The sequence below is a fragment of the Carica papaya genome, chromosome 6 (assembly GCF_054855325.1).
Source record: "Carica papaya isolate Zhongbai chromosome 6, ASM5485532v1, whole genome shotgun sequence".
Classification (NCBI taxonomy): Eukaryota; Viridiplantae; Streptophyta; class Magnoliopsida; order Brassicales; family Caricaceae; genus Carica; species Carica papaya.
The window spans coordinates 34,252,317-34,278,675 of record NC_142314.1 but is presented as its reverse complement, the minus strand read 5'-3'; the positions used below and the strand labels follow the sequence as shown (position 1 = coordinate 34,278,675).

At 35.4% G+C, this 26,359-nt stretch overlaps 3 protein-coding genes, 1 long non-coding RNA gene and 1 other non-coding gene across 8 annotated transcripts; 3 read left to right on the top strand and 2 right to left on the bottom strand.

The window, feature by feature from the left end:
* Positions 1-1,930: 1,930 nt before the first annotated feature.
* Positions 1,931-7,393, top strand: SIP1A (small and basic intrinsic protein 1A). Its single transcript, XM_088221723.1, has 3 exons — positions 1,931-2,482; positions 3,340-3,612; positions 6,965-7,393. The coding sequence occupies exons 1-3, from the start codon at positions 2,186-2,188 to the stop codon at positions 7,121-7,123; spliced, it is 729 nt and encodes a 242-aa protein (XP_088077849.1). The 5' UTR covers positions 1,931-2,185; the 3' UTR covers positions 7,124-7,393.
* An 800-nt stretch (positions 7,394-8,193) lies between these two features.
* LOC110818461 (apyrase 2-like) lies at positions 8,194-13,408 on the top strand. Its single transcript, XM_088221722.1, has 9 exons — positions 8,194-9,104; positions 9,679-9,807; positions 9,917-9,973; positions 10,060-10,152; positions 11,481-11,686; positions 11,951-12,042; positions 12,293-12,510; positions 12,612-12,801; positions 12,921-13,408. Exons 1-9 carry the CDS (start codon positions 8,787-8,789, stop codon positions 13,028-13,030), a joined length of 1,413 nt encoding a protein of 470 aa, XP_088077848.1. The 5' UTR covers positions 8,194-8,786; the 3' UTR covers positions 13,031-13,408.
* A 347-nt stretch (positions 13,409-13,755) lies between these two features.
* LOC148253566 (uncharacterized) lies at positions 13,756-15,094 on the bottom strand. The gene is made up of 2 exons (XR_015812873.1): positions 14,939-15,094; positions 13,756-14,745 (listed from the first exon to the last, which is right to left on the bottom strand). It is a non-coding gene; the product is annotated as an uncharacterized LOC148253566 (long non-coding RNA).
* On the bottom strand, positions 14,106-14,193 carry LOC148253567 (small nucleolar RNA Z102/R77). The gene has a single exon (XR_015812974.1). It is a non-coding gene; the product is annotated as a small nucleolar RNA Z102/R77 (small nucleolar RNA).
* A 3-nt stretch (positions 15,095-15,097) lies between the features above and the next one.
* On the top strand, positions 15,098-24,600 carry LOC110818472 (Tetratricopeptide repeat (TPR)-like superfamily protein). 4 transcript variants are annotated; one of them, XM_088206484.1, is made up of 4 exons: positions 15,098-17,118; positions 23,303-23,676; positions 23,785-23,996; positions 24,190-24,600. In XM_088206484.1, the coding sequence occupies exon 1, from the start codon at positions 15,236-15,238 to the stop codon at positions 17,021-17,023; it is 1,788 nt and encodes a 595-aa protein (XP_088062610.1). In that variant the 5' UTR covers positions 15,098-15,235; the 3' UTR covers positions 17,024-17,118; positions 23,303-23,676; positions 23,785-23,996; positions 24,190-24,600. The 4 variants fall into 4 exon arrangements, with proteins under 4 accessions (XP_088062610.1, XP_088062611.1, XP_088062609.1 ...); XM_088206485.1 differs by having other exon boundaries at positions 23,782-23,996; XM_088206483.1 differs by having other exon boundaries at positions 23,303-23,996.
* Positions 24,601-26,359: the final 1,759 nt, after the last annotated feature.

Here is a 26,359-nt window from a genome sequence, read left to right as displayed (position 1 = left end):
GAGCCCGAGTCTAGTGTGATTGATGATTTACTGTTATTTGGCCTGTTTACAGCTTTAAATGCAAAATGAGGTTTGATGTGTTCATTTTACAGATTTGTGTGCATGTACTACGTTTTTATTAATTATGGGTTGAATGACTGAAAAACTGATACTGTATGTTGTCTGTTTGGTATGAATTACGATTTGCTTGTTTAAATGTGAATTGATGATGCTGATTGAGGAAAAGAAAAATGAAAGATTGTGTAGACTGATAATTGTATTATGGGGGTCAGCCTGACTAGATATCCTGGGAGATGGTGGACGGACCGGGTCCGTAGGGAACCCTACCGGGATTGTGGTCTCACATGCCGGACGGGGTATGGAGATCTTATGGTTTTGGCGCCCATACCGGACGGGGTATGGGGACGGCCCGTTTCATCCTCATACCGGACGGGGTATTGAGGTTTATGGTTTTTGGCGCCCATACCGGACGGGGTATGGGGACGGCCCGTTTCACCCTCATACCGGACGGGGTATTGAGGTTCATGGTTTTGGCGCCCATACCGGACGGGGTATGGGGACGGCCCTGGAAACTGATTATGAATGTTAAAGGTTAACGGGTAGCGGAACCCCTATGGACCCCCACGGATACTAGTAGGCTGGTAAATGAGAAAAAAGATATGTTGTACAATGATTGAATTACAAGAGGCGTGATAAGTGTTATGTTTTACAGCTTAGATTATTCAATGATTATGATAATGTTATTGTTTTTCTCATATTGTTTTCATAAATTCCACCAAGGTAAGTGGATGGTAAAAGTTTTATTATTGATAAAAGGTTTTGTTGTAAATTATGCTCCATTGGTCTTTTTGTGGTTTTCTACCCACCTTTATCTCCGTGACGGTGAGATATCGTGATGTTCTTACTGGGCTAGTGTAGCTCACTCCTTAATTAACCATTTCAGATCAGGAAGACATGGTTCCCGAGCCCGTTCCGCAGGAGGACGACGAAGGGGATGCCTAGAGACTCTGTAGTCATACGCATAGTTTATTTTCGAGTTTTCTTTCTTAGTTAGTTTAACCTTTTATATTTTAAGTACGTTTGTTTGGTTTTTCGTGTAAGGGATGTTAACTGAAATTTTGATCTCGCTTCCGCATTCGATATATTTAAATACTCATTTCATTTTAATATTTTCCGGGGCTGTTACAACATGTTAAATAATAAAATAATATAGATGATAATGATAAATATTAAAATAAAAGTATCAAATTAAATAAAATACTACTAATAAAAATATGATATAATAAAATGAATAGTATATACAAAACAAAGTTATTACATGAAACGTCGAATACGTATTTGATACTCAACAAACACTAAGACTTCCACGACATAAAAAAAAATTAAAAAAATCACTTGAAGTTGAAATCTTAGGGTTTAAGTTATATCCAAATTATGATATAATATAATGTTTTAAGTCAAACATAAATTTTGGTTTGTCAACAAAAAGGTCAACATGAAAATTCCAAAAACCCAATAGATCAAGACCAACTAATTATTAAATATGATGATACAACTTTTCTTTAGGGATATTCATAATTGAAAATTGATTTCATAGCTTAGTAATATAAATTAATTATATTTTATTAGACTATAGTAAACACCTATGCATGCTATTTGCCATTCATATAATTATTTACACATATAATATAAAAAATATATAATGATAAAAAAGTTTCTTAAAATATATATAATATATATATATATAGTAAGAGAAAACGTAAAAGAAATATATGGTTAAAAAAATAAAAATTAATCCAAAAATAAAGGAAAGTAGCACAATAGTTGGAAACATCTCATGGTAAGTTTATCTTTTCCTTCCTTCCTCGTAGAAGTAGAACTCTTTGTTAGGTAAATCACTCGTTATTTATCTTCTCAACCAGAAGAAACCAAATAAAAAGAGTTTCTTTAAAAATGTTGAAAAAGAAAAGGTCAAATAAAAAGTAACCCACTTTGCCACTTTAATCTCTCTGCATATAAACCATTTGCCCACATCTGCATTGGGTCTGACGAAGCAGAGACCGAGGAAGCTGGCCTTGTTACTTCCATGGTGATTGCTTCTTCTTTTTCACCATTATCATAGCTTCATACTGTAACAAAAAGGAGACTACAAGAAATCCATTGATATACAGCAGCTCCTGCAAAAATGGGTCCGATAAAGGCTGCGATTGGGGATATGATCTTGACCTTCATGTGGAATTTCTTTGCGTCGACTTTCGGATTGATGACCGTCATGATTTTGGGGGCTGCTGGTCTTCAGGGTGTGGCTTGGGCACCTGTGCTCATAACCACGCTGCTTGTGTTCATCTTTGTGTTTATTTTTGGTTTGATTGGCGATGCCCTTGGTGGGGCTAGCTTTAACCCCACTGGAACCGCCGCCTTCTACGCCGCCGGAGTTGGAAGCGACTCCCTCCTCTCCATGGCCATCAGGTTTCCTGCTCAGGTATTTGTCTCTTTAGTTGAGTGATTATATCAAGTGTTTGTGTGAATGACAACCTTGATCTGGGTTTACGATGTATGTCTTTTATTGTACTTGATCTGTGTTTGTATATGTGTGTTTATGTAATGATAAGATCGTTTGGTATGAAGTTAGAATTCCCAAATCTGTGAATCTGCCTTTTGTATCTCTTGGCTTTAGACAATCTGAATGAATTCTGGGCATAAGTGTGGTTTTCTATATGTTGTTTACATTCTTGAATATTCCTTTTTGAAAGAGGAAAATTTGTGATGCTTAAGAGCAGTAATGCCTCCATAATTTTCTTATATTTCATGACAATTTAGTAACTTTAATGTCAATATACGTTGTTAGAAGATTAAGTAGAGACGTTTTGCCGTCTAGGTGTCTTAGTAGAATCTTTTTGAATCACTCTTCTTTTCATCCATGCTCTTTCAATTTTTCCTTTTTTTTCTCTAAAGGATAAAGTTTGTGATGGTTCCTTTCTCATGTAGTTGAAAGGAAATGTAATTCATGGGTATACCTTTATAGCTGCCCATGTGAATTCGTAACTCTTCTTTTTCTTTTTGGATCCTATCCTCTAGCTTTTTAAAGGATAAAGTGCCCATCTGCAAAAAGAGAAAGATATTTCCTGATATTAGATGCAAAGTTACTTCTGATGGAATTTTTGGGCATAAGGTATTTCTATCGAGCCAATGAGATTTTATGACTCATGTTTGTTTGATCAATTAATCTTTTAGTGATATACTGGAAAAGTGAGAAGTAATTCGTAATATATTAAAGAGAGAAAACATGACGATGATGTGGTTAATGACATTATTGACTGTGGCATGTCTTATTGACAGGCTGTAGGTGCTGTTGGTGGTGCTCTGGCTATCACAGAGGTGATGCCAATACAATACAAGCACATGATTGGGGGACCGTCTTTGAAAGTCGAACTGCACACCGGAGCGGTTGCTGAGGGGATTTTGACTTTCTTAATTACCTTTGCAGTCCTGGTAATTATCCTGAAGGGTCCTCGCAACTCGGTGTTGAAAACATGGTTACTTGCCGTGGCAACTGTGGCCTTGGTTCTTTCAGGTTCTGCTTACACTGGGCCCGCCATGAATCCTGCCATTGTGAGTAATCCAACTCTCTTTGCATAGCATTCTCATTTTTAAATTCCTAGTACTAGATGTGGTTATTTCTGCATTATAAAAGGTATACTAGTACTAGATGACGAGATACATCTCCTCTAAGTATGCTGCTAATAAAGTATGCGCTATGCAGCAATAGATAGTTTTGATTTTATGTCTTGAAGATATATTTGTTTTCAATATATTGATATTCTATCCTACACCATATTTGTAGTTATGTTTGTACTGGAATCTTCCTTCGTTACTTTTTTTTCTTTTGACAATGATATGTTACCTACCAAGTAAAATTTGTTAAGAATTGCCTTTAAAGAACATGTTAAGAAATGAAAGGAACTGGAATTGCAGTCTTGTAAAGATGTCTGAGAACGGAAATTTAAACTTTTTCTTTGGCTTTTTTAATTTTTGGAGCCTCTGTTGGACAAACCAAAGCCAGCATCAGTAACAATGTAGCTTTATAAGGTATTCATCGAAGGCTTAAGTCACCAGTTTCTCTGTTATTACATATGCAACACCTTATACTCTATATTGCTGTGCTCCTAAAAGCTCAGAAAGGGATAGATATAAAGATATCGTGGTTAGAATATAAACTAAAAGGTTCCACAAATGTGAAAAACAATTTACCATATCCTGGAAGTAACTTAAAAATAGTGACCGTTACACTCTAAGCTCCAAAAGAACACATCAAATAGATACAAGGGATAAACCTCTGAGGGGTATGTAGCTTGAAGTAAACCATTAGTGTCAAGTTTTGTTTAGGATCATGGTTCGGATAAAAACTCTAACTTTAGGGGAAGCATTTTTCTTCAAAGTAAGAGGGAGAGAAAGCCATGTTTTGACTTAAAGGATGCTGTATGAGAAGTTCAGAAAAGGATCTCCGAGTGTAAAAGGCAGAAGAACAAAGGTCCACATTCTATGATAAAATCTTAAGAGTCGGGTAGCACCATTTAACAATTAAATCATGCAATACTGTTAAGTCCTGCTCTATTTTTACCTTCATATAAATTAGAGTCATACAAAATTTCCGATGCTAATTAAATGTTTTGAAGATGTCAATATTTTCCAGGGCCTTTTTTACTTCTTGCTTCTTTGTCAGACTGTAATCTAATGAGTAGTGAAGTGAGGATTGTACCTTCATATTTATCTGATGAAAATTTGTGTACAAAGGAAGAGAACCTTTCCGCGGAATTTTTTTTTTTTGACAGTTGTGCCAAATTGTTTCCTATAAAGGAAGATAGTTTTTTCATGGAAATTATTTGACAGTGTGCTTTACAAATGAAATACAACTATTTGAGTTAGAAATTGGAATCTGTTTTGTTCCTTCATACTAGTAATACTAGTAAGTTACACGTTGATCTTGAATAAAACATGATGATTAAGGGATAGGAGGGGGCTGTGGAAATAACTGATATCACCTCTCCTCTTTCCAAAGCATCATTTGCATAGATGAATTTAGTTTGTGTTTGATACATGAAAATATTTTCTAGTTTTTATTTTCTGTCCTCATATATTTGTGTATTCTGTATGTAGGTAAATCTATATTTACACATGTATCTATAGTTACATGCATATAGCAGTATGTGTATGTATATGGATACACACCTGTATAAACATGCATATTCATGTTCATGTGTGCATATACAGTATCAAGTAGAAATAACAAGAAACCCCAGCTGTTGCTTTACATTCTTGCTGGCTTTCTCCAGACTGCAGGGTAAAAGCCTGAAAAACAAATAAAAAGCATTCTTCTAGAAAATACTAAAAATTTTTAGACAAATTATTATTTTAGTCCCAGAACTATTTGCCTTTATAATTCTGTCTCAATTATTTTTTCCCGATATGATCCCTGAAGAACAAGATTTTTTACTGAATTGTTTTACAAAAATTGAAAAGTTATTTATGTCTTGCATTGGTGACATAAAAAATAATTTAAGAAACTATAATAATTATATTTAAGATTATGAATTTTAAAAAATTAAAAAAAATTGTTATTGCAGGTCTTTTTTTCTGCTTCTAGTGTCTACTATTGTTATCTGCATGACTTAAATAAAACAAGTTGTTATTGGTGTTAAACTTATTACGTTAATGTTTAATTGCTATAACTTTTAAACTTTATGGAAAAGAGAATATAGATATTACAAAAAAGAACTTCTATCACTTTCTCTTAAAAAATCTCACAGTTGTATAAACAGACGATGAATTGAAACAATGTTATAATTTTAAGGACCAAAACGTTATAAAAATTTAAAATCTAAATGTAATATAACAAGTAGTTAAAGAACTAAAATAGTTACTTTCAAATTATGCTATTTTTTTATTTTTTATTAAATATTAATTTTATCTTCAACCATCACCTGTGTTTTTATATAGACACATATGTATGGGAAATAAAAACTAAAAATATTTTTTTGGTACATAACAAAGCCTAATGTTCCTAATTCCTTATTTGGAACTGTGCAAGTGGGTTATTTTTGTAATGTTCTTTTCTTTTGACTACTAAATTTGATTAACGTTTATAGTCACTTCGTGATATAGAAATAATCTAGGTAGAGATAATTTTCTGGTGTTCTCTTGTGGATTTGAGACAATGTTTTATTTCAAAAGGAAAAGAACCCTCTATCACCTTTTGTGGTGTCCTAAGAGGGTAAGGATATGGGACTAAGCTGCTATCAATTGGGTTTTGAGTAGATCTATGTGGGTTGGGGTAAGTTGTTTGCATGCAATGGTATTCGGAGTCTTAAGTCAATGAAGAAGCTTATTGCAAGCATTCCCATGCCACTCTCTGGACTATTTGGCATGAGAGAAATGGGAGATTCTTTAAAGGGCTTTTCGTCAATTTTTCCAGTCTTAGTGCTTGTTGGTTCCAGAACAGGTATTTTGTTTAATGGTTATCCCCTCCTCTTGGGTAACTTAATGCCTCATAGTGTTTTCCACTATAATTTTCGGTTTTCTTCAGCCCTAAAATCTCTTGCTTACAAGGTTGGCACCCCCACGATGCCCTTGGATGTGTTCCATTATCTCAAAGGATGTTATTCCAGAGGTCATGCTTTGGCAGTAGTCCTACTTTCTTGTTGATTTCTACAAAGTGAATCCAAAGGCAAACAGCTTGGCTAGAGAATGACCTATTAAAGACATGGCCAGAAATTGTGCTCTTGTACTCACTGTGTAATGCATTCTCTTTCTTGTTTTCGGAACAAAGGATACTTCATTTGGTTGTGATTATTGAATGTTGAGTATAGAACGAATTCTTACGTATTGATTTCCGAGGAGTTGTTTACTGAATATGGCAATTCTCAGATGCCTTGTCATAGCTTAAAATCATTTATTTCTCATGCAGGCCTTTGGCTGGGCATACCAAAACAATTGGCACAACAGCTGGGAGCACTTTTATGTCTATTGGATCTGCCCATTCATTGGAGCAATTTTCGCTGCTTTAGTTTTCCGGATTATCTTCCCCCCAACGGAAGTAAAAAAGAAGAAACAGAAGAAAGCCTGAGGTGGACTAACGAGTTCCATTCAAGGTTGTTGAGTAATGAGCTCACTTGTAAGACTGAGGTGGACTAACGAGGTCCATTCAAGGTTGTTGAGTAATGAGCTCACTTGTCCATTTGACATTGTCGATAAAGGTTTCTGGGACTGCAATAAGAAATATTTTTCTTTCCGTTTCTTGTTCTCATTGCTACTTTATAATGGTTAGACTGTCTTAATTGTAATGGATTGGCAATTTAACCATTCAGTTGAGAGCAAGTGATTTTCTTTGCATCTATTATATTATCTTTTCCATACAGTTTGTATGGCTGCATAGGATGCCGCCACAGAAACTGGTGTGCAGTTTCAGTCATCTTCTTCCTCGCCTCACAGCTGTTTGATTTTGATTCTTTAATTTTATGCACAGTGTAGTTTCGATGCAGCCTTGTATAATAGTAGCAGATTAGCCTGTTCCAACTCGTGAGAGGCTGCAGATTGTGCTGGAAATGAATTTGAGATTGCCTTAAAATGTCTTAAATTCAATCGTCATAAATTACAGAGGCAGCAACTTTATTGCTTTAGAAGCTGGTAGCCTATGATCATGCCTTCTGTTGGATCCTGTCATCTTATTCCCAACATTCCCATAATTTTTTTAAATACTCTTGCTTGAGTTTTACACTTGTTCATACTTCCTATACGTATCACCTGTATATGTATATCCTCAGCACCTGACTGACTATATGCTTTTATGAACGAGGCAGCGTAAGTTTAAAGACAAATCCATTATTCTAGCTTCTTGTTCACCTTGACAACTGCATAAAGAAGTATTTAAAAGCTTACCGTCATCTGGGTCAACGTGCATTATTAATGTTGAAATTAGTCCATCATAAATTACCATGGCTTCTATACTTAAAATTAGGCAGATCTTCATCAGTTAAAACGCGCTTTAATTTTATTTGACGCGTCAAATATTTGGAACAGTTTGTATGTATTGAAATTAAATTATGTCTCTAAAAATTAAAAATTTATAAAAAAAGGTACTTTCATTGGTTTATTTATTTTCTAAGTAATTTTCTGTCACTTTACCGGCAATATAAGGAAGGAAACGAGAAAGTAGAAACCAGCCAGTAATAGCCACCTTTCCCTTTCATTTTTTCCCCTAAACAACGCCAATGTATATCTAAACACATCAATAAATAACGCCACCATTGTTGTCTCACAGTAAAGATCAAATCTTTATATGATATCCTATCGACCATCTTCGTCTTCTTCATTCCATTTTCTCTGTTGGTCTTGCTGACTCCTTCCTTCTAGGAGAAACAGACGAACGCCCGAAACCCCCACCGAGAAAATTACCGGCTCCTGCATTGTCTCTGTTTCTGCGACACGCATGCTCCACGTTTTAGATCTGGAAAACCCACAATCAAATCAATCGTCCGTTTTATTCTTCTGGGTGTCTTTTCACTTTTCTTTCTCTACTGTTATTTAAGTGAAAGACTGAAGTCCTGGAGTCCCTAACAGAGCAATCGCAGTCCTTAAAACCCACCCCGACCGCCACCGGGAACGGACAGATCCGGTACCGGTCGCCTTCCTCCGCTGAGCTTCTGGAGTCGGGTCCCGCTTCTGCTTCCTCCGGTGCCACGTCTCCCACTTCCGATCAGCAGCAACAGTACCTCCTCATCGACGGCAAGATGATTAAACGACCTATGGGGAGACATGAGTCCCTTTCCGACAAGATCCACAAGTATCGAGGGGTTCTCGTGGTTGTGTCTGTGCCCATCCTACTCATTATGTTCGTGCTCTTCCTTATGCCCAACAGCTCCTCGTCTGATGCGGTGATTGAAGAGTACGAGATTAACAGCCGGAAAGTATCGCCCAATTCTAGGAGTCCCAAGAGCTATGCTGTCATCTTTGATGCCGGAAGTTCGGGTAGTCGGGTGCATGTCTTCTGTTTTGATCAGAATTTGGATCTTGTTCCTATCGGCAAAGATCTCGAGCTTTTCGTGCAGGTAATGGGTTTCTATTCTTTTTAATTTGTTGGGTTTTGCTTTCTCCGGTTCTGGCAAGTACTAATCTTGACTTTTCGTCGAATTTTACCTTTAGATGTAGTTTCAAGATGCTGCTTACTTAGAACTTAGCAATGTTCTTATTCTTAGGACTTATTTCTTTTTTGGGTTCTATCCCTTGTGGTTTTGATCCTGATTTACATAGTTTTATCAGAGTTTAGTGTAGTGGAGTTTTGGTATTGAAACGACATAGGCTTAGACTTAAGATGCCATGAAACTGTAGTCTGGGGATGTTTGTTTCGTGTTGAGAGCTCGAATTTGCATCTGCAACATGTTGGATTCACTAAATCTATGGCTTGGATTCTGTGAATTTATCTGAGTTTCACGTGAGATGCGTAATTCAGCTGGCTTTATTAGAGGAGAATAAGCGAAGGTCTTTGAACTGCCAGTTAAACAATGCTGAAGTCTATTTTTGTTGGCTTTTTTTCTTTTGTTAGTGCTGTGATGTAGTTTATTGCTTAAGATTGCAGTAATAGTTTGTTTGTGTTTATTTCTTACTTTATCATAGTCGTTGTAGATAAAACCAGGTTTGAGTGCCTATGCAAATGATCCAAGGGAAGCAGCCAACTCGTTAGCATCACTTCTTGATAAAGCAGAAAGTGTTGTGCCCCATGACTTGAGGTCCAAGACACCTGTCAGAGTTGGGGTGGGTAATTTGTCTCTGCATTCTGATCATGAAACTGATATCATTTGAATGGTGTTTCAATTCGCTCGAATTCTTGTCAGCATAACTGATGTGGGACAATATTATGCAGGCGACTGCAGGATTGAGGGCATTAGGTGCTGAGACATCTGAGAAAATCTTGGAAGCGGTATCTCTCCATTCAGATTGTTTTCATTGATCAAATTCATATGCTCACCTAGTGCTTATTATTTTCTCAAATTTCATTTTTTTAAGGTCAGGGACCTTCTGAAAGACAGGAGCACCCTGAAACTTGAATCCGACGTGGTAACTGTTCTGGATGGCACTCAAGAAGGTTCTTATGAGTGGGTATGTTGCCTGGGATATAACAAATTTATGTTTAATAACAATGGTTGCATCCATGAGATTGCTGCATGGGGGTTTGAATGAATGTATGGGTTTATTAGTTTCTAGCTAGCATGAGGAAAACTGAACAGTCTCCCAGTTTCCCCTTAGTTGATTGCACTCATGGCCTTGCACTTCACCCCATTACATATAAACTTTGCAAGTCCAAGTGTTGACAAGGTGATTGCAACATATATGTTTAGTATACCTACCATGTGTAAGTCTAGTTTACCATGCATTATTCTCTTCATCGTGGGGTTGGCCAAGCCTTACAACACTGCATTTGTGTCAGGCACTGTCATAACCAAGTTTATCCAATTCTTCGTTATGTAATTCGACACAGGAGCAGCTCACATGTGGATACATCTATATGCTCATTCTAGCTCTTAGCCAGCAGTGGATGTTTGAAATTCAGTTTGTTCTGTTTGACAGAACCTAAAACCAAAATACTTTTGGCTCGGAAATCCTAAAAGTAAAATATACTAAGCAGTTGGTTCATTTCTGGTATTTCAGTTTTAATGACTTTGCAAGAACCAGTTCAAATTAATGGAGAAATAACTGTCTTAGAAAGGATAAGAATTTAGAAACCCGAAGAAGGAATAGATGAATAAAATTATGTTTATCTGCTTTGTTTCTCTCAGTTGATTTAATCTATGGTATTAGCATTGATAAACTTTTTCATAGGAAATGATGCAGCAGAGGACCACTTGAATCTGGGTCCTTACCCAAGTCAGGATGCACCCTCTACCAGGCTAATGCTTGGGGATGCAGCTCTGTCAAAAAGCCAAAACTAAACCTGAATCAAAATTTTGAAAACTAAATCAAATGAAACTGATTTGATTGGTGAACATTTTCCAGCTTGGAGCAGATATTGCTGGCCTCCCGCTCTCTGTTGTCGCTAGCCCATAACTTGACATGCTGGCTTATTTGTTTGATTGCTCCTTCAAGTCCTTGAATGCTCTGTATCACAAAATTTGTGAATGCCTTAGTATGTCTATGGTTTACTGTTAAGGCCTATGCTTTTACCTACAGCCTGAGTGAGCATTTGTTCATCTTATGGTTAGTTCTTTAGTTGTGTGGCTTCTTTATAAGCATCATATAGTTGGTTATTTTCTGCCTAGGTATCCTAGTTTTCAATTTTCAGCATTCAGCCTGGAAAATGATTTTTCAATTTCCCTGCAAGTATTATTCGACTATGAAGATCTAATTTGCGGGGTATATACATTAGAATGATTTTTACAAAATCCGGATTTTTTTTTGTTAATATTGTTCTGAAGTGTTGTATTCAACAGGTGACAATTAACTTTCTTTTAGGGAATCTGGGAAAAAAATATTCAAATACAGTTGGAGTGGTTGATCTTGGAGGGGGTTCTGTTCAAATGGCTTATGCTATCTCAGAGGCAGATGCTGCAAAAGCTCCAAAAGTACACAATGGAGAGGATGCATATGTTAGGGAAATGCGTCTGAAGGGAAGAGATTATTATCTATATGTTCACAGGTTTCATTCTTTCCTGTTATAAATAGGTTGTCTGATTTCATAACTGATTCTTTGTTGGTGTTTTATCTCATAGATTATTGGGCCACTTTATATCTTTTTCATCAATTACTTTATCGTTTGTCTTCTCTTCAATTGTATGTAACGCAACTGTCCTACTGAAGATGTCATATTTAGGATGCAGTATTTTTTGCCACCGCACCTCAAAAAAATTTGGTTTTCTAGTTTTCTCTCTTAGTTAATATAGTTTTCACAACTTCCATGCAGCTACCTGAGCTATGGTTTACTAGCAGCTCGAGTAGAAATCTTGAAGGCTTCTGATTCCTCTGGCAACCCATGTATCTTGGCTGGTTATGATGGTAGGTCGATTTACTTAAGAAATAAAGTGGCCTAGTTTTTTCTTCATGGTATTCTTCTGCCTTCAAGATGCATGCTGTTCCCATGCTTTTGCAGATTTATTTCCGCTTCTTTTGTAAAATATAACTAAATCACTTCTCATTTTGGTTGCTCTGGGATTATAATATACAAAATTCTACTTTTCTTCTGAATATCATCATTGAAATAGTGAGTATTAAAAGGTTTTCTTCCCTCTACGCCATTGTTTGTCAGGTTCCTACAAATATGGAGGAAAAGAATATAAAGCCAGGGCTTCTCCGTCTGGCACGAGTGTGGATGAATGCAGGAGGGTAGCTATCAATGCTCTCAAAGTTAATGAATCTACATGTACGCACATGAAGTGCACATTCGGCGGAGTGTGGAATGGTGGAGGGGGTGATGGACAGAAACATCTATTTGTTGCTTCATTTTTCTTTGACAGGGCTGCTGAGGTAGTATATTATTAGTTATCCATGTTTTAGTTGTTATTGAGGATGATTAAGAATTTCTTTTCATTCTGGGTAACTCTTGCTAACTTAAATTTTTCCGTTAGACTGGTTTTGTTGATCCCAATGCACCTGTCGCAAAAGTACGGCCTGTGGATTTTGAGGATGCAGCCAAGCGTGCTTGTGAAACTAAGCTTGAGAATGCGAAATCTGCATATGAAAATGTGGAGGAAAATAATCTCCCATACTTATGCATGGATCTCGTGTACGAATACACACTACTTGTTGACGGATTTGGTAAGCTCTGATTATGGTTTAACAAATAATGTAAATATACAGAATCTCATAAACAGTTGAAAAGTGCACAGCAGGAATCTGATATGTTCATGTTCCTTTCTGGTGGTTCTTGTGGACAGGACTTGATCCATGGCAAGAGATTACACTGGTGAAGAAAGTTCCATACAATAAATTCTTTGCTGAAGCTGCATGGCCGCTGGGCAGCGCCATAGAGGCTGTATCTTCATGAATGCAAAATTGAACGAATGTAACAACTGCAGTTTTCAAGCGAAGCCCTAGTGGTAATAACATTTGAGAGGTCAATACTTGCATGAACCCGGAAGCACCCAAGATATGCTTGACATCGTCGGAATAATGAGAGGAAGTAATTCGATTTATGTTCATTGTAATTATGTTTTCAAAATGCTGCTCCAATTTATAATTTTGACAGAGTGACTTTAGTTATTCTTCAATTAGTCATTGAGAGCAGACAGAACAACACTATTACATTTTGTTTTACTTCTATAATTCTTTTTGGTCTGCATTATCTCTGTTACTTTGAAAAGAAAAATCTTCGTAAGAGATAGACATTCTTTATCAATTATCAAATCAATTCTATTCTTTATTATTTTCATGTTCTGTTCTGCTATTTAAAGATTGAAGTCAGATTATTTGCATGTTGTTTTAGAGCTGCTTTAGATGTATATCCTTCATTCAATCTATCCAAGGCAACTTCATGATTCATGTCTAAAGCAAACCCATTATAACAAAAAATGGAGGAGTTCTTAGAAGAATTAGAAAAAGTCGACTCAGTCTTGTATTACTTTATATACACAGGTTGGCATCTCCTTGATGTCAATAAACTTTTCACACTTTGTATCTAAATTTAATAGTATATCTAAATTTTATATATTAATAATTATTATTTAAAAATAAACTAAGAATATACAAAAGCTTAAACAAAACTTCATGAGATAGAATAACGATATATCCTTTTCATAGTATTTTTATTTCTTCATACTCAAACTTGATAACTACTACATCATTCACATGAAATTCCAATTCAAATATCTACATTTTTGAAAGTGCTTCTATGCATAGAAAAAAAGTAGCTAAAACAACCCAAACAGCTCTCAATTCTCATCCATACAAAAATTACATTTGGAAGTTGGTCCATTACAAATATTGTATTCATCTCGATGCATGATCAGAAAATAATTCATCTTTAAACACAACTTATCTTTTGAGGAAAAAGCCATGAGAGGAATCAAGGAGAGAAAAGAAAAAGAAAATTGGGTTTAAATCATTTGACAAAAAGATTGAGAAAATGATCGGATAGAGCTAATACCTGGTCAGTGCCATCATTCTGCAATCAAACCAATAGGGAAGTATATGTTATTCATCATATCATTTCTCAAAATACCAAATGTATGTTTTTGTTGTACAAGAAGCTGTGTGAGACAATGAGGTCAACTGATCACAACCACTGGTCGATTAGCTTCTCGATCCTTTCATGCATTTGGCTACAGCCCTTTTGGCCATTTCAAGTGAAAGAGTACCCAATTCTCAATCCTGGTTCTAATTTACACGAGACAATCTTCATCAATCAGTGGATTTGGCAACAGCCCTTTTGGCCATTTCAAGTTAAAGGGCACCCAATTCTCAATCCCGGTTCTAATTTACACGAGACAATCTTTATCAATCAGTGGACTTGGCTACAGCCCTTTCATCCAATGGTTACGCACATGAAAAGCATAAGAAATTATTGGCATCTGTTCTTGGTTTTTTTCTTTTTTTGCGTAGTCATGTCCAAGTCAGATTAAAGGAATATACCAAATTGAAAATAAATATCAAATCAAACTGATCATTCATCTGTTCATGTGATATTGAACTGTATAACATGTGTGAATATATGAAGTATATATAAACAACAGATTCTCCTCTGCCTGCTTAAACCCAAGCCATCTGCAAGCAAGCAACATAACTCATTATTTTTCAGAAAAACGAACATGAAAGAGAAATGTTCATTAAATTTTAAACATTGTAATTCAGATAAAGAAAGAAAGTAAATAATGGCAGATCGGAACCAATCCCAAATGAAAGAAGACGTTAAAATTACAAAAATTAAGAAATGAGAAGGAGAATCATAACGCATTACCGATCTGCTAAAGCCAAAAAACTGCTTTGATCAGATCGTGTGTGTTTAGAGAATGAAGTTTCATTTCAAACCTGCAGTCTTCCGATTTGTAGTTCTAGAAATCACAGGATTTATATATGGTGAACAGTCACTGAAGAGAATAAGCGCCTGAAATGGACCTTTTATTGGTCGGCTGAAGGAAAAAAGTCAGGGTTAGGGTTTATGTTGTAGGCCGGGTCGGGTCGGGTTTATTTATATTACGTGCTCTGTGTTCCATTCGTAAACTCTACTTTCTGCAAGCTTGTTTAGTTTCTAGAAATGCGAAGATTCGGTACAATACGATCAAGACTATCGCTTTTTTCAGTTTTAGTCAACTCCAATTTGAAATTAGGGTATGTTAAACCGACCCTTATATCAAATTCCAGTGTTGAACCATCTTCTAGCAGTTCCTTGGACTTTGGCGTGCCGTTTTCCTTCTCTTCTTTCTCCACCTCAAGTCTTGAAACCTCAAGTTTCATAAAGGTAGAGAAATCAAAAGAAACTGCTAGCTGCTGCAACACTGATAGTGATGCTGATGATGGGGATGGGGATGATAGCAAGGATGTCGACGAATCTGTTTTTGAACAATTCGGATTAAAGGATGGAGGAAGTTCACAGGACGCGGAGACCATTTGGGATATCCTGAAGGGATGTGGGAACAATCGTGTGGAGATGAAAAACAGGCTTGAGCAATGTAGTGTTAAAGCCTCATCAGAGCTGGTAACTGAGATTCTTTCACGGGCTCGAAATGATTGGGAGACAGCATTTACTTTCTTTCTATGGGCTCAGAAGCAGCCAGGTTATTATCATTCATTGCGTGAATATCACATGATGATCTCAATTCTGGGGAAGATGAGAAAGTTTGATACTGCATGGGCAGTCATTGATGAAATGAGGAGGGGAAGATTAGGTGAATCTCTTTTGACTCCACAGACTCTTTTGATCATGATCAGGAGATATTGTGCTGTGCATGATGTTGGACGTGCTATTAACACCTTTTATGCGTATAAAAGGTTTAAATTTGATGTAGGAATTGACGAGTTTCAAAGTCTATTATCTGCACTTTGTCGATACAAGAATGTGCAAGATGCTGAGCACTTGATGTTCTGTAACAAGGATGTGTATCCTTTTAACACCAAGAGTTTTAATATAATACTTAATGGATGGTGTAATATAATTGGTAGTCCACGTGAGGCAGAGAGAATTTGGAGGGAGATGGGGAAGAGAGGTATTCAACATGATGTTGTGTCATTTGCAAGTATCATGTCTTGCTACTCAAAATCCAATAATCTAAATAAGGTGCTTAAACTTTTTAGCCAAATGAAGAAGTTGATGATTGAACCAGATAGGAAAGTGTATAATGCAGTTACTCATGCACTTGCGAAAGGTAGGTTTGTAACAGAGGCTATCAATCTCCTGAAAACAATGGAAGAGAAGGGTATTGCTCCAAATATTGTTACTTATAACTCACTGATCAAGCCTCTTTGTAAAGCACGAAAAATAGATGAGGCTGGTAAAGTTTTTGATGAGATGTTGCAGAGAGGACTTTCCCCTACTATTCTAACTTATCATGCTTTCATGCGTGTCCTGAGGACAGGAGAAGAGGTGTTTGGGCTGTTGGAGAAAATGAGAAAGACGGGCTGCGAGCCAGTTAATGATACCTACATAATGTTGATTAGAAAGTTTTGTCGGTGGCGCCAATTTGATAATGTCTTTAGGTTGTGGAATGAATTGTGTGAGAATGGGATTGGTCCTGATCGTAGCTCCTATATTGTGCTGATACATGGCCTCTTTTTTAACGGTAAGTTGGAAGAAGCATACAAATATTATATGGAGATGAAGGGGAAACATTTATTGCCAGAACCAAAGATAGAAGAGATGCTTCAAGATTGGATGTCTGGTAAACAAACTGCAGCACAGTGTGTGATGGATTTAAAGGATAGTCAATGCAGTCAGTTAATTGATAAAACAACATCAGCCTCCAAGAAGTTTCATACAGACTTTCTTCGACAGGCAGAGACTAGAAGAGTTGTGAGGGAGCGAGGCTTTTCTTTTTGGGAACAGTAGGCTTCATATAATGACAGATTTTATGTGTCTCTGCGGAGTTTATGTGCAAGGAAATTGCTAATCAACCACTTTTTACCGCCCATGGATACCGTCAGGTGCAAGACATTTTTTTTCTTTCACCATCTTGAATACAGAATGCCTTTTAACTGTTTGATAGAGTTGTTACAAAGAGTACAGGAACAAAATGTATTGATTTATGTGTTGATGAAAACCTGTATCTAGACACAACATCCTAGATCCATTTATCCAAATGCGATAGTCATGTCTAGAGATGTAGGTAGACTCTTAGAGAACTTAGTCATTGAATCAAGATGTTTAGAGACCTCCTAATCATTTATGGATGTAGTAAAATGCATATTCCAAATTGTATTGGCAGAAGAGTCCATATCTATAACATTACTAATCGCCACATTCATGTCCTTGGCTAGAGAAGAACATTGGGGCATCTAACACATACAGGACAACCGTCACCACTATCCACCCAAAAACTCATGTTCTTCCTATTGGCAACAATAGACACTATATTCTCGATGGAGGGGTTCAACTCTCTGCTTATCCACCTCCACAAACTGGTCCCATACAACTATTTATCATTCCCAGTCCTCCAACCCCTACACATAATCCCACATTTAGGAACTATTTGGACTGATAGTGCTTGTGCTATGCGTTGCCAAAAGTGCTATAAAATGATTCTCAGAAAAAATAACTGTAAGTTGAGAGTATTGTAGTGTTTGATAAAGCTTGCTATTAAAAGTGTTGTTAATACAAAAAGTGATATTATATTTGATCAATAATGTTATAGAATTAGCAATAATTGTTGAAATAGTAAAAAATTGCACAACAATAAAAAATTAGTTATTACAGTTATTTGAATAATATTAACTATTCTTCTTAAAAAAATGTCTAATAATTTAAATTATTTTTAAAATATTTTTATATGTTTATTTTACTTTTAATATAAATATTTATTTTAAATTATAATTATTTAATTTAAAAATAATAATTTTAAATAATTTATGGTAAATTATTTATGATCAATTAATACCATATTTTTTATTTTCAAATTATTAAATTAATAAATTAGTAAAACATAAGCTTAATAGATACACTTATTTAAAAATGTTATTTATTTCGTATATAACAAGTCATATTTAGAAGCATGAATTTCGAGCTTTGGAGTTCACCTTTATCAGATGCTAACAACAAATTCTGCATTTACTTAAAATTCTCATGTGTTTTGTGACTGATCCAGACTTTTGTATTTTGGAGCCAAAAAATAGACACAAGCCATATCTCCAAAAAACTATACATATAAACATTATTCATATTCTACAGGACAAGCCATATCTCAAAAGCATTTATTTTCAGCTTTTGAGTTCACCTTTATCAAAAACTAAAATATATTCTACTTTTACTTGGAAAACTTTTGTCTTTAGCATTTGACTGGAGTTCTGCATTCTGGCTGGAAAAGAAAAAACAGAAGTATGGCAAACTAGGCACTTATCCCAGATCACCTCCCTTCAAAAAACTGGCCTTTGTGCGTCATAAATCTCAAAAATCATTTCCATAAGAGGATTCTATTCATCTTAATTAAAGATCGAATAGCACAACCCTTACTGAAGAGATTGTTTCACTAACTTCCAAGCTCTTACGTGGTATAGACACTGATCTTTTGAATTCCTCCAAAGGAATCAACACTGAAGTGCCCACTAGTGGAAGGGATATGGAAAAGGAAAAACTGGCAATTGTGATAATATGTTCTTGATAAAGGTTAATCTCCCACATTTGCACAGATACTTCCTCTTCCAACTAGGCAACCTCTTTGATGAGATTATCAAGAACATGAGTAGTGGAGATTACAATAACTCAATCTCAATACCTCCTTGATAAAGATTATGTAAGCTCCACTAGTGGTTTCCTGGTGGTGCCAAACCCTTAGATGAGGTGCCTACAAAAGCTTGCAGCTTCCAAAAGTCTGCACAGTTGTTTAACTGTTGCTGGGACTAGCCAGTTACAGAAAACTTCAGCTTCTTTGGATCAATTGAAAGACCTTGGGCAGAGAGGCTAGATGAAATGCCTATGTAGTTAGCAGGCTCCCTAGAAAGGTGCACTTCCTGCAGTTGGCAAGTAAAGCGCTGGTCCTTAACATGATGAAACCTTTCTCAAATGAACAATATGGTCTTCCATTCTATAAGTGAGTACATTATCCCAAAATACCGAAACAAGTTTTCTGAGAACTGGCGTGAACATATTAATAATAAGGCTTTGGAATGTGGAGGGGTTATATGTTATGCCAAATGGCATAACAAGAAATTCATAGTGACCATCGAAGGCAATCATATGGGTGCCAGGAATTGGTGATAACCTGCACGTGAGAGTATCTTGGAGAGAAGCAAAGCTATATATTATCTATCTCTGACATTAGATGATTCAGTGCTCGGTAATCAATGCACATTCTCCATGTGTTATCTTGTTTTTTTGGTGGCTTGGTTGGGGGGGGGTAATCTAGTTAGTTCTTCAAGGATATCAGATTAAGAAAAAGTTCTGCAAAGCAGTTAGGTGTTGTGGTTTGTTGTAAAGACTAGTTAGTGGCAACAGAGTAAGGTTATCTTTGGAAGTGTGACTAATTGTGGTGCTGCAAAGCTCCACAATAGCGCTAAGGAACTCGGTAGCTTTCTCTTTTCAATAGTACTTCTTTTTCTATGTTAGAAAAAAATAGGTAGGCATATTTTTCATCGTTTTCTGATCTTCCTTGCTTATTTGCTTGGCAGAGTCTAGTAGTCAATATCTTTTTTTTTAAAGTAAAGCAGACTTCATGAATTGTTTCTCGAAGTTCCAACAGAAAGTTCCCATTGTTTTTTAGCCAGTATCAGAGTCTAGTAGTCAATATTCTTTTTCATAGTAAAGTAAACTCCTTGAATTGCTTCTCAAAGTTCCAACAAAGAGGTCCTGTTGTTGAACCACTGGACTCACAACATTGTGCCATAACTTCTTAATTTGAGGATTAGGAAATTTGCAGTAAAGGTAGCACCTTTAATCGACCAATGGAGCTTTCGATACTAGCAAGTGCACCGGATTTCTTGACCACTGGCTACAGTGACCTTTAGTGGCCCAGTTGAAGTGAGTTTAAGATTCTGTCTCTTGGCTGCGGATGCATCCAAAATGTTGTCAGTGTTGCCCGAGTCTAACTAGATATCAAGAGAGTTTTTATTGCATTCACTAGCAAACCATATTGTGTCACAGGTTTCTAAGTCCTGGCATCGTCCAATAGCATGTAATTATACACTTGGCTTATCAATCAAGGAGGTCATGGTTTCTGCAGGCTGTTCCTCCTTTTAATCTTGATCCTGTTCATATCAATGGTAATTGGATATGTTTGCTTTTTCGTGTATTGATGTCCAGGTGTTTACCTTCACGGTAGAAACGTTCATTTCTAACTTCTTTTTTTGCATATACTTCTTTACCAGTTACGCTAATATCCAGGTAACTCAGGTTTCAAATTAATGTTTTGACGTAGGGTTTTTTGAATGGTAGTGGTGGTGGTAAGCACATCTTGTTGATGGAAGAAAAATTGTCATCAAATAATTGTTATAGTTTCTGTGAGAATCTTGCTTGTGCCAATTTAGTAGGTTCCTTCATCTGAACCATTTTTTGGATTTCTTGTTTGAGATCTATGGAAAAGATACTCACTTGATAGCCCCCAGGTAGCCTCACTATATCATCATTTAAATTGATTTCTCATTTGTTGGACCTTCATTCCACCAATGAATCACAATGAGCATTCTCATTGAATCTGGTGGTCTTTAGAATATTCAAGCCACGTTGGATAATCGGGGGATATTTAATTCTGCATGTAGGTTTGGTAGAACCTTTGGTTCTGATGGGATGGCATCAATTTGGAAGAGATGATCTTATTTGTAGAGCAAAATTTGGCACAGTTTCGATTTTTGTACATCTTGTCGGTAGTTTACAGATGTTAACTGCTTGGCGTGGTGGTGGCCATTGGTCTTGGGTTCATTGCTAAGGGTTGAAATGGTTGAAGATTAAGGAATAGTCCTTTCTGGAATAGTAATGAAATAGTTTGCGATGTTTCTTTCTAGACCGATGGGCCAAGTAAGATGAGTAGAGTGTGTTCAATGGGGTTAGAATGAGTTTGAGGTCTTAGAGAAGATGCTCGCCTTCTGGAACTTGTTACCAGCTCTTTCAGTTTTGAAGAATGATCTTTTACTTCTGGTTCGTCTATTCTTTCTTCAGATTGGCTTGTTCTTGTTTCTTGGCAATCTCAACCATTTCTTCTCTGCCATGGATTTTCATGATATTTTTAATTAATTATTTTGATCTTTTGATATCTCGTGATGGAGTATTTTCTGAAATTTCCATTTGTATGGTAACGATGGTGGTTATGGCAATAGTAGTGGTGCGATTGGGGCAGTAGTGGCAGTAACAATGACAGTGATGGCAGTATTTGCAGTGGCAGTGTCAATGGTGAAGATAGCAGGGGTGGTAGCAGTGATAATGGAAATGGCAATGGGATGGTGGTGATAGCGACAGTAAGGCTGGTGAGAATCATGGTTGTAGCATTTTTGTCAAAGAAGGGGTTGAAAGAAAAAATTGAAAGGATTATTTACCTGGATGGATATTGTTTATTCATTTCTCATGAGGTGATATTAGTATCCACCTTGGGTAAGGTAACTAGTTCGACTAAGTAATTTATATTCTATTCAACTAAGTAATTTATCTTTCAAACGTTACGTAGGCTAGAAAAAAGGCTTTACCCACACTTTACTGCATCATGTCCATTATATCAAATGTAAGCTTAGGATTCAACAAAACTGAAAGAAATTTTCATTTAAAAAAGAAGGAATATACCTGGAATGAACTTATCAGTTTCCATATTATTCGCTATCTGGGAAGGTTCTGCTTAAGTTCAAACATTGAAAGCCCACAAGTTAGGTTAAAAAAGTGGTGTATTAGTCTAGATTTCTTATGTTTCTTGGTGCAGGCAGGATAAGCTAAAGTAGTTAAATAGTCATGAGTGGGATAGTATCGTAAGCTTATCTTTTGTGTAAAAAGATTGTCATAATACTACTGAATTACAATAGTTCAAATATTGGTATAATTGATATAATAATCTTTAAAGTAGTTTTTATAATAATTTAAAAAATGCATTTTTTATTTTAAGAATTATGGAAAATTAAAATATAAGATTTAAAAAAAAATGATTAATTGAATAAAAATATTTTTTTAAAAAAAAAAAAAGAAGAAAAAAACAATGATTGTGGCAGTGCAGTGATTGGTGGACATTAGAAAAAAAAAATTAAATGATTTTCTTAAACGAACTAGGTGGGTCACGGATATGGTGCTTTTTCACAGTAATGGAGATGAATTGCTACTTGGATAGAGTAGGATACTACTCTAATCCAAATTTAAGTCTTAAACGAAGAACATTGTAGGGAAAACCCACCTTATTTTGTCTTTCTGTGTTAAACTTAACCTGCATTGTACTGACTTTATATGTGCATCTTCTTCAGTTCACTGTCTTTAGATCTATCCAAATTAAGTGAAAGGATGAACGGGCAACTAAGTAGTTACTCAGGCTGAGAAGAGAGCAACCTGATTTGTTGTTCTTTTCCTCATTCTTCTATTTTTCCCCTTTGTGGCTGGGAGAAGAGAATGCTGCCTAGTTAAAGGCTTATTTTTCCCTGCGATGGAGCATTGCTCTCTGTAGGAGACTGCTGAAACTAAGTGAGAATCAAGTTGTACCAAATGCAGCCAGTTTGTCACCTTCCCTTCAGATCTTGATATGGTATTGGATGTGTTTTATTAACTAAAGTCTATCTTGGGGTGGTTAAAAGTCTACGTATTGATCCACCCAGGAACAGGTAGTGATAAAAAAATTTCTGTTTTGTCAAAATTGGGCACAGTCTGAATGTTGTGAAGTTGACATGATTAACAGTGTCATTTAGCTTCATTTTTCTGTTCTTGGTCAGAAACATGGTAATGAAGACTTTGACACTAAGCACCTCCATTTTGTTGCCTTTACGAGTATTCCATCATTACAAGAAATGAACGCGTTTTCCTGTACTTATCTCCATTTTATCTACCATAAGGTTGCGTTTGATTCAATTCTCATTCCACTCTCCTTGTCTGTATATTTAATTTTTATTAGTTTTGACATGTAGAATTAGAAGATATTGTGTTTAATTAAATGGGAATTGAACTGGGAAATCGATCGAAAAGCAGCATAAGTTTACTTCATCTTTAACAATGATCCTGCAGGCATTTCCAGCGTGTAGTAGCTGTACTGGAAGAATTGTGTCGGATGAGGCAACAACGAGTATGAAGGGTCAAGGAATGCTGTTGGTCATTTTTGTGTGAAGCACCCAAGTTATAGTTGGAAAGTGCTCTGCATTTCCTTCCCACAGTTTTGTGAGCAAGATTTTATATCTTGATTTAGAGAAATTCCAGGTTAGGCCTAACTCATCATCATGTAATATTTCAAATGGGAAAACCGGTGCATTTCCATTTGAAAATCCAGTAACGAGTAGCCACTAGATTAGGTGAACTGCACGTGGAAAACTACAGGGGTCTCTATCATCTCATTGTAAGAGTTGAAAATCAGCTACCTAATGCCTTTGTCATTCGTGCTTTTGGTGCGTTTGACTAGTCTAATTTGTTACTTCCTACTCTCATTTTTCCTGTCAAATTCCCCTAACAACTTGATGTAATGACTAATTACACGATGGGATTTTGATTAGCAGCTGATGCTACCATGTTCTGTCTCGAGGCAAAGATCCCACTGTCATTTCTGCACAGTGGAAAGATATCCATGTGAATGATTCACTGTCATTTCTGGATTTTCAGTTGGCCTCGAACCCTTTTTTCCTTAAAAGTAAATCAAAAGTCAAGGTTCTCATAACTAAGTGGAGAGATGCTCTTGACCATTATTCATCTATGGCCTTATTGCATGGAGGTAACACTTTTGAAATTCTCTTATTGGCTTGACTTTGTCTTATACCTATCTGTAAGTTGAACAAAAATAAAAATAAAAAAAAATAAAAAAATAAAGGACCAAGACAAAAATTATGGGCTATCTTGTAATGAAAAAGTTGTAATTATATTTTATTAATATCTTCATATTTGACATGTGGGTATTTGAATTCCAGCTGAACAAGTTACCTACTGTTTGGGAGAGTTGGAGGAGGAGGAGGAGGAGGTGGGAGGTGGGAGGTAGGGGGAAGAACCCATTGCAGTCCCAGGTACTTTAATATTTTACATCAGACATGACATAAGATTCAAAGTATCAACCCAGTTTTTGCATGAAAGAATAAATATTACGCGTAACTCATCAGCCAAAGACGAAAGAACCAATGAAGGACAAATACTCAAGTCTTTGGGAATTTTATGGATAATCATAAACTTTATTTAGTATGTTTGTGCTCTGCAACCCTAGTTTGTCTCTTTCTTCCTCTTTCGTCTAAATTTGGCATCTTCCCATTTCTCAACCACTCTTGGCCTCATTTATCCTGTGGAAAATCTTAACAAAATTAATATATTATTATTTGTTGTTGATTTAATTAATACCCCCCCATATTAGCTTTCTTAAAGTATTTTCAACACATCTTTTCCTGCAATCAAACATAAGATTAGCTTTTTTAATATTTAACACCTCCTAGGAATCAAAGATCCTTTTTTTTTTTTTTTTTTTTCTCTAGTCCTTAAGCTACCCATCTTGTTTGTTTTCTCAAAAAAAAAAAAATTTATATTTATATCTCTGGTTTGAACTTCGTGTATGTATATATATATATATATATATCAAACTTAATTAACTATAAAATTAGTATAACATTGACAAAAAGAAAATCAGTCTTCTCCTAAAGTTTAATACAAGTTTTCTCTTCATTCATAAACTACACCGGTTGCTGCCTGTTTTGAACAGAGAGAATACTTCATCACACACCCAATTTGCTGTTCTTAAATGGTAAAAAAAAAAAAAAAAAATTAGAAGTAAGTTTCCGGGTAACAAAGGAATCGTACTCTTCTGAGTCTTTACTACCATAGATCCGAGCTGCATACAATTTCTAAAATATATATATATATATATTCTTGGGTTTTGGAATTTATATGGTCTTAGTTTTGTTATGAGTAGACTTTTTTTCTTTGCATAATCTGTGTGATAGGAAAGATTCATTGTTAGGTATTTATGATATTGACTAAATCAAAACAAAACAAAACAAAAATTGCACGCATTAATCCTCATCACGTATACATACATACATACATACATACATACATACATACATACGTACGTACGTACACACACACACACACGTGTGCTCAAAATCATTCGGTGGTTTGAATAGGGTTTTGAATTTAATTGGGTATTAGTGGATGAGCTCGGTGTTGAAGGTGAGTATGTTTTTCAAATTAAATAAGACTAAAGAAACTAATCATGAACCGAGAATAACGAAATTGAACTCGTAATGCTTTTAAAATAATAATAATAATTAGCTTATGTGGGTATCATGCTTTAATTCTTAATTAATCATCTCACTCACCCCACATGTGAATCCTATTAAATTATATATTTATATATACATATACATATACATATACATATACACATGAGAGGTGGACTCCTATGAATCTTACAATGCCATATATATATATAATAATGGTAAGTAGATGGTAGGATTAGATCCACGTCATAGTGGTATACTTCATCTTTTTTTATTTATTTATTTATTCATTTAATTGCATCCCACAAATGAAACATTGAATTTTAAAATAAAATGTTGCATTATTCTAAGCAGCCCACGGTAATCACATTTTTTTAAAAAAAAAAACTTGAATTCTCTTTTAACCATTAAAAAACAAAAAACAAAAAAAAAAAAAAGTTGTATAATCACATTTATTTATTTCTTTTTTGTTGTATTATATCTTTTAAATAATAAATTTTAATAGATTATCTAAAACTTTAAGCTCTGAATAATTATTTATATTTTAATACGTTTTATTGTACATAAATTCTTCGGAATAAAAACGTTAATCAAATATGAATCCATCAAATTTTATAATAAATTAATTTTTAATAGAAATAATATTGTCTCGAAATTTTCAACTAATAATAAATGATTTAGTCAATTATTTACATTTTAAATTATTTAAATATTTTTTTTTTTATCTCGCACTAGCTTTAATAATTTATATACCTCTTTTCTTTCCAACTTTCAAATTGGTCCCAAAAAAACAAAAAGAAAATTATATAGATTTAATGATTTAAACAGTAAAATCTTGGAATTTCATAATGAATTTTCACTTAAAATCTTGAAAATT